This window comes from Taurulus bubalis (genome assembly GCF_910589615.1).
Source record: "Taurulus bubalis genome assembly, chromosome: 12".
Classification (NCBI taxonomy): Eukaryota; Metazoa; Chordata; class Actinopteri; order Perciformes; family Cottidae; genus Taurulus; species Taurulus bubalis.
Genome location: NC_136600.1, coordinates 12,730,173 through 12,738,218, shown reverse-complemented (window position 1 = coordinate 12,738,218; position 8,046 = coordinate 12,730,173). Strand labels below are relative to the sequence as shown.

The 8,046-nt window shown below is 37.8% G+C and overlaps 1 protein-coding gene across 2 annotated transcripts; it reads left to right on the top strand.

The window, feature by feature from the left end:
* The first annotated feature begins 1,245 nt into the window (after nucleotides 1-1,245).
* LOC306744344 (sodium channel regulatory subunit beta-1) lies at nucleotides 1,246-7,957 on the top strand. Of its 2 annotated transcripts, none has more exons than XM_079226964.1 (6): nucleotides 1,246-1,570; nucleotides 2,464-2,630; nucleotides 3,196-3,430; nucleotides 5,995-6,154; nucleotides 6,962-6,998; nucleotides 7,757-7,957. In XM_079226964.1, the coding sequence occupies exons 1-6, from the start codon at nucleotides 1,528-1,530 to the stop codon at nucleotides 7,781-7,783; spliced, it is 669 nt and encodes a 222-aa protein (XP_079083090.1). In that variant the 5' UTR covers nucleotides 1,246-1,527; the 3' UTR covers nucleotides 7,784-7,957. The 2 variants fall into 2 exon arrangements, with proteins under 2 accessions (XP_079083090.1, XP_079083091.1); XM_079226965.1 differs by having other exon boundaries at nucleotides 6,962-7,015.
* Nucleotides 7,958-8,046: the final 89 nt, after the last annotated feature.

Sequence of the window (8,046 nt, the reverse complement as noted above, 5' to 3'; positions counted from 1 at the left end):
AGACGGGAATTGAAGGAATAATAAAGAGTGTTAATTGTCAGTTTAGCACATTCAAATAGGTAATATACATTAACAACATACTATGAGTGTATTGGCTAGAGAGCAACAAGTAAACAATAAAAACAGAAGATAAAATTAAGCTTGAATTATTATAGTTTCCGTAACACAAAATAAGTTGCTACAGGACACATTGAATGTGTTTTGCTCATGCTTAATGTTCAATACACAATCCCTAGCACTCACTTTATTTGAAAGGAAAGAGGATTTTGATTACAAAAATAGATAGGGAAGAGTAATATTGCAATCTTAAAGAGATACCTTTTGAATTTGGGATTGTGCAACTTTTCCAGTGAGATCTGTGGGTCAGAAAACAAGTCTGGAAAGAGTCTCAATTTTGAAACAACCCAAGCACACTTTGAAATGAAATGCAAGATAAACTGACAAAGTCCCACTCATCAGATTGTTCCTGGACAGCAAGCAACTCAACATCCGTCACATCCGTGACTGCATCTAGTTTTTGGTCTTCAACAGGGAGAGATTTGGACCGAAGACACCAGGTGAAGTCAGTTCACTGCATGGAATTATAGAGAACTAAATAGCATTAGCATAGACTTGTTGAATCCCCGAGATGCTAACATGCACGTCTAATCTAATAACATTGAAAACATTGGAGCAAACGCTTCTGTCCTTGAGCGAAGAACTGAATCCCTGCCAGCTGCAGGGTTCTATAGCTGACCATGACCTCTGACCTGTGGAGAGGGACAGCAGATCAGAGCATTTACAGACAAAATAAAAGCACTATGTTGCATTGTTAAAGCTAGCTATTCCTTTACGCCCTGCATGGTTAAGCATGTGTTTGTCTGAAAGGATTTGTTTAACAAAACCTGTAGGGAATATTTTTGCATGCCAGACCTGCTGCTTCTGTTTTTTACTAAGTAACAAATACAAAAGTATGAATACATGTTGGCAAAAGTTAAAATTAAGGAAAGCAAAGGTAAGGCATCACTGAAAAAGAAAAACAAAGACTTTTTAGGGGATGTTGGAAAGTTTCCCTGAGAGAACTTACCGAAAATCAGAAAAAAAACATGCTTGTAGTCCAGCTTTAGACGGTCAAGCCATAGCCGTGTCAACATCTCAGGTTTCCTGATGGCTTTCAACACTCACAACGTCCAACTCTCCTAGATTCACACACTCTAATTATAGCTGGCTTAAAGTCAGAAGGGACTGCAGGGGAGACTTAAAACTACTGCAAAGAAACACGGACACTCAAGTCTTTTTCAGTAAACATTTTCTGTGTTCAGTCATTTTTTGGCTCTTTTGAAAACGCAAGATTGCTGAACTAATGGACTGACACTGGAATAAAGGGTGAACTGTCATGAAGACAACGGAATTAATCAGGGATCAAGAGACATCATGTCAGTAATGTGATCTTAAACGCCACAGATATTCCTCCAGTTCTTCACAGGTTTATGTCAAGGAAAGTTCAACATTTCGTCCAACAGCTGGCCATAAGCTCCTCCAGCAGAAATGATTTGCCTCTTGACTCTTTTAGTTGTCTTCAATCTTTTTGGTAAGTCGTATATCATTAATGTCCTATCCTGTAATTATGAGATGTTGAAGTTGTATGTTTTTCAGTGAGTTTCTTTCTTTTCAGGGTCCTCAGATAAAATATTTAAACATGTTTTAAAAATGGGCTACATTGTAATCACTGCAATCAGGATATTAAGATACTATGCATTTATATTAAAACAGTTTGTTTGAGCATGATTGGTCAAATCTCAAGCAATGCAGTCACTGAAAATGAATAAATAAATGAGCAATAGATAAATGAATCTGTCTTCATTCTTTTGGACAATTTAAAATAAATCATATACATTCCTAATTGATTGGTATTTCCACTGAACGTGCCTTTTGTGAAGCATTAAAAACGTGAGACTGAGACGTTCCTCCATTTTATTTTGCTGTTAAATAAAACTCTCAATCAGCTTGATCATAAAATCTTATACTTTTGGACTATTTGCTCATGTCGATTACTGTTTTTGTATATGTTCTATTTTATTTTAACCATGGTTAAATCATAATGTGTATATATGTGTCTTTGCATATTGCTGTGTTTCTTCTACATTTTTCCTTTTTATGTCTTATGCAAGCACTTTGCTTTGTCGTAGAAAGGTGCAACACAAATAAACAGAAAACTTAAAAGTCCAGCATCAATTTATAGACAGGTATACAATGTTGTATCTGAATATATATATATATATATATATATATATATATATATATATATATATATATATATATATCTAAAAAATAAATTATTGCTTCAACATATTACCCTATCAAGTAAGATAAAGTTTCTGATGATTGTCACTGATCCTCCCCTCGTCTCCTTGACCTCTGCTTTTTGTTTTTACATAATTTTTTACTTCTGTGTCTTCATCTCTTCTTCCTCTCTGTCTTTAGTGTCTCAGTGCCATGGCGGCTGTGCGGAGGTGGACTCCATGACTGAAGCCGTGGCAGGAGAAGGTTTCCTGCTGGGCTGCATCTCCTGCAAGAGAAGAGAAGAGGTGTCTGCCCGAACCACTGTGGACTGGCACTTCAAACCGCTGGGAGAGGAGGAGTTCAGGCATGTGAGTTCACCAACGTCTTTGAGAGAGAGCTTTCACATCTGGTTTGGAGTGTGTGAATGAAAAGGGCTCTCTCAAAGATGGAAGTACATTTTGTTAGGCTCTTTGTTTTATTACTTTTCTTTTCTTAATCTAAGTCTTTCATGTACTCCTCTACGTTTGTACTATGTCAGCTTTCTGTGAACTTTGGAAACTGGACAGCTGTCGACTGCACATTTTTTAAGTCGGTCATTAAATACAAAAAAATCCAGATGTAATATACGGTATATTATATTGTAAATATATATATAACGTTCAAACATTTTCATGTTAATTGAGCTTTTGCATTGAACCAAGTAGATCTTTAAAACACTTTTTACATACATATTAATACAATATTTGTAGTTCTTCTGTTTTAAGACATGCTACATTGTCCACCATTTTATTGACTATATTTATACAGTAGGCACATGCAGTATATAGCCTATATTTAGAGCTGGGAATCAAAAAGAGGGTATGCTCATCCCCAACCCTTCCTTTATTTACAGGAATATTTAGAAAATGATATCCATTCTTTTCCATTACTCAGATTTTCCACTATGATCACCCCAGTGCCAACATCGTCCATGATGATTTCAGCGACCGTCTGGAGTGGCATGGGACAAAAAACAGAGACATTCAGATAGGAGCCATTTACATTCATAACGTCATCTTCAATGACACAGGGACATACCGCTGCACAATCAATCGCACCCTCTTCCTGCCGCAGTATGATGAGCACGTCATTGTGGAGAAGGAGGTGGAGCTCAACGTGGTGGCCATAGGTAAGGTGGGGTGTACCTGTGTAAGTGTAAAGTGTAAGGCTGGCTGTCATCAATGCACAAGTAGCATTATATTGTCGGAGCTTTGTGGTGAAGATCATTCTAGCCCATGTACAGTTTAATCTAGTGGTTCCAAAACCACTGGTTTAATTATTTTTTTTTAAAACACCTTGTCTTTGCAAAATATCAATCCAAAAAGTAACTAACTCAAGTAAAAAAGTTTAAAAAAAATACAATATGTTCCTGTGAAATGGAGTGGAGTTGCAGAAAGAGACATTACACGTAGACTCAAGTAAAGAACAAGCAACTCTACTTCAGTACCTTCGTAAATATACTGTACAGTCCAGCACTAGCTGTAAGTTTTCTTCTCTGTGTATTATCTCTTTAAAAAGTGCATTAACAAATGTTACACCAATTAATCAGTGTGTGGATCCGGAGAACTTTCTGCGTAACATTAGACGATAACCCGGTGAAAAAGGTCCAAGGTCAACTGTGCTTTCATTCCACTGCTTATCAAACAGCCAATCTCGCCGGAGAAGGACATTTCCACAGGAAAGACACAGCGGAGAGTGTCAAGGACAATTTCTCACTACTTCATCAGTCAGGCCTTTACTATTTGTGTGTGGTCATGTGAATCCTTCCCAAAGACTTTACAAAAATGACTAAGAGTCAACAGCCCTCTTGAGGCCACAATCCTTATTGTAAAGGAAGCCAGCACATTCATGAACATTTTAATTTTGACCTGATAAAAAGTCAGGGGACCCTCGAAGCTCCCAAACAGTGTGCGAAATACCCCCTGAAACCCCTTTATTAACCCGTCAGACCCCGACAGCCTCAATAGCACAATTTCGGTGAGGTCACTTGTCACTTACAATTGGCACTAAAATGTCTTAGCTTACTAATTCTCGGCAGTTTTTATTATTCAAACCGCAACAACTAGTTTACCAAAGCGAGCCCGTCTTCACGTCTGTTTGTGGACCTGAAAGAAACCCCTTTGGACAAATTTGATCCAGTGCCTTGCGTGAGAACCTGGATTAGAGCAGGACCTTGTCCCTCCTCTTCTTGGATACCAGGACAGCAACAACAACAAACCGAGCCAGGGTGTGTGTGTGTGTGTCGGGTTCAGGCGTGAGCATGTGTGTCCGGTTAGCAAGAGAGAGGCGAGTGTGTTGTTGCAGGCCAGAGGTGCAGCATTGTGGGATTGGTTTTATTGGGTTGGGGTTCCAGCCTACTTGCTTTGACTTGTGTTAAGTCTTTATATGAACAGGTATTTCACACACTATTCACAAAGACCATGAACGAGCTGCACCAAATTGTATTGTATTAACTCTCTATGATTCATCCTCTGGGGAACATGAGAACCAACCATTTGGCCAATCTACCGTGTAGATGTTGAGATATTTCTCTGGCTAAATACATTTTAGGCAGAAGAAAAGTCAGAGGATCACCAACACAATTTAATCATTCAGTCATTCTGTACATCATGAATGTCCCAAAAAATATTACTTGTTTTATTTCTGAAATGTTGTTCTGACACGGATTTGGGATAAACATTTTTTGCATTCTTGGTTTGTTATTAGTAAGGCAAAAAGGGGAGCCTGGATGAAGATGATGAGGGACAAACAAGGAGCAGTTACTACATTTGCACGCACGTAAACTTGATCAAAAACACAATACAGTGACTGGAATTAGCTATTGAGAGCCGAAGACGGGGAAAACAATACTGACTTTGGTTTTCAAGAAATACGTTGAACTTCAAATTCCACCAAGTTAACTTTAGGAACATAAGACCAAACCAAACAGAGGCAGCCAAAGTCTTTGTGCATGCTATGCTATTTTACCACCCAACATACTGTTTTTACAAGCTGGTCAAAAGCAAGCATGACAACTCTGAAACCTATTGAGTCTCTTTACAAACGGACACTAAAAGGACCGAAAGGCCGAAAGCTATCTCCTTTGCAATATAGTTCAAAAGTACAATCTATTTACCTTTGATAGTTTTAAACATTTTGCAGATGCTTGCCTATTTTCTACATGGGCTTGCACCTCCCACACTGAATCAGTTTATAATGCAGAAGGATGGTAGTGCCATGGTGACAAGGGAGAATGTCATGAGGACTGTGTTGTACAATACAGAAGTAGCAAGTTTGGGCAAACAGTCTTCTCAGTCAGAGCCACCCTCGATTGGAAAAGTCTTCCGCTTGAGTTAAGAGAGAGCATGAATTACCAAACATTTGAACAGAAACTGAAGAGATGGCTTAAAGCAAACCAAACCTGCAATCACGAGTAGTCATATCACCTCATCTGTGGCACTGCCATGATATACTCTCAATGATTTTACAAATCTGCTACTTTTGTAATTTATTTATGTATTTTATTGTATTGTTGTGTGTGTTATTGTTCTGTACAATGTTGAATTGATAATGTTAGGCCACTAAATTGTAATAACCTGCGTAGGGACTACAGACGAAAATGTGCTCTCTGGCACATTTTCATTGAGGTGGGAGTCCGCCTCTAGTGGCCGTTTGAGGAAATGCATCTCTTCACTGTTGGTTCCTCTTTCCCAGCCAATCGGGAGCTGACAGTGGTGATCTCGGAGATTATGATGTACGTGCTGATCGTGGTTCTGCAGCTGTGGCTCGTTCTGGTTCTGGTCTACTGTTACAAGAAGATTTCGGAGGAGCACGAAGCTCGGGATGCCCGTAAAGCTCTCAAGGATCAGGCAGAGTGAGTATAATTTGTCTTAATGTGATGTATTACTAAAGTGATTAATTTCAAATCAATTGTTAAGCCTTTAGTCAATATACTGGTATCAGGGGTCTTAATAGATGCCATGCATTTCAATACAGTATATATACAGGGTTGGGCAGTAACTGCATATCAGATTACCAAAAATATGAAACTATAATCAGCAAAATATGTAATCAGATAGTTTCATTGTCTACTTGATTGCGTCTTCAAAATATAGGTTTACTCCAACATGTTTTTATGAGGGTAATTCGAGCTGACCAATTCTAAATTAATATATTCTATATCAAAGTAAATTGCCATTTTTTTTCAACAAAAACAGCATCCCACATGTTGTAGAATATACACAGTGCACCAGTAATCATTTGTATTTGACTACCTGTAAATGCTGAATAAGCTAAATGCATTTTATTTGCATTGAAAATATTTTGAGATGTTTAAAAATAAAAAAAAAGAATATTTGTGGAACTTTAAAGGTGCTATATATGTTTGAACTAATCAAAAAAATAATCAAATTAGATTTTTTAAAATTGTAATCCAACAGATTGTTTGAAATTGCAAGAACTGCGTACTTTGTAATCAGTAAACGACTACAGTTCAAAGTAATCTGGCCCAACCCTGACTTTATATATAGACGGTTTCTAATTTTGAAATCACTACCATCAGCTTGATGTAACAAGAATATTACGCCTATTTTTTTGACAATGATGTTTAAATAAATGTAACTTTCTCACTCCTGTTTCTCACATCTAAATTATTCACCTCTTCTTTTATTCTTATTTCTAGGCTTTTAGAATCAAAAGAGATCTGTGACGATGTGCAGGTAGAGTGACATTACCGGTAAGATAGATTTATCTTTACTGGCTATGGCAACACAGAATGTAGGAAAATGTGATAATATGACTCTTTCAGAGATGATCATTTTACTTGTTTTTGAATAGTAATTTTTTTGTTTGACCGACGTGCAATCTCGAGCCTGTCCGTTTTAAGGGAAAATGCATCTCAAAATATGCATGTACTGTGATTTTTGACAGTAAAGTACAATTTGTACTTGAGCACAGTACTTGAGTAAATATACTTTAGTTACATTCCACCACTGGTTTCCTTACAGTATGAGCCAACATGTGAAAATAATCACCACACTTCCATGATTAACATACAACACATCTTATATTAACCTAATTCTTCTTCTGAAAAGACGTTTTGGCTTCGTAAACCTTCCCAGTGGTAATTCGTTAAAGTGAGGCTCACTCAACAGTTTATTGGTGCAATAAAGTCTCAAAATAAAACAAGTGTAAGGACATTATTAATGAACCTCCATTTCTTTTTATGACCAATAAGTGAAGAGATTTACTACCGTGTTTGACAGGTGCTGTACAATTCTCCTTGTGATTCCAGGGGACATTAGAGCGAGCACACGCACACGCACACACACACACACACACACACACACACACACACACACACACACACACACACAAGGACATTTGGAGGTGATTGTATTGTAACTCTAGTCTGAGCTGTGTTGCAGACAGTCCAAACTACCTCCGGTCTGAATGCAGCTTTGTTCTCCTCCTGCAGCCCGGCATCGGCACCTCCTGCTGCTAAATGTGAACGTGTTTTTGATATGAGACAATATAACCAACCACAGTCACAAACTGGGTTTAAACAGCAGCTGAGCCACAACGGATGATGGAAACTATCTACAAGCAAATCTTTATATGTGTTCGTCCCTAGTTACTTGTAGGCAAAATAAATACATTAAAGCCAATTGTACATATTTGTCCTTTCCATGACTCGTAGCAGATGAACACTTCAAGACTTATGTAAAAACAACATCATAACTCCAAACGTGCTCATTTACACTAAAC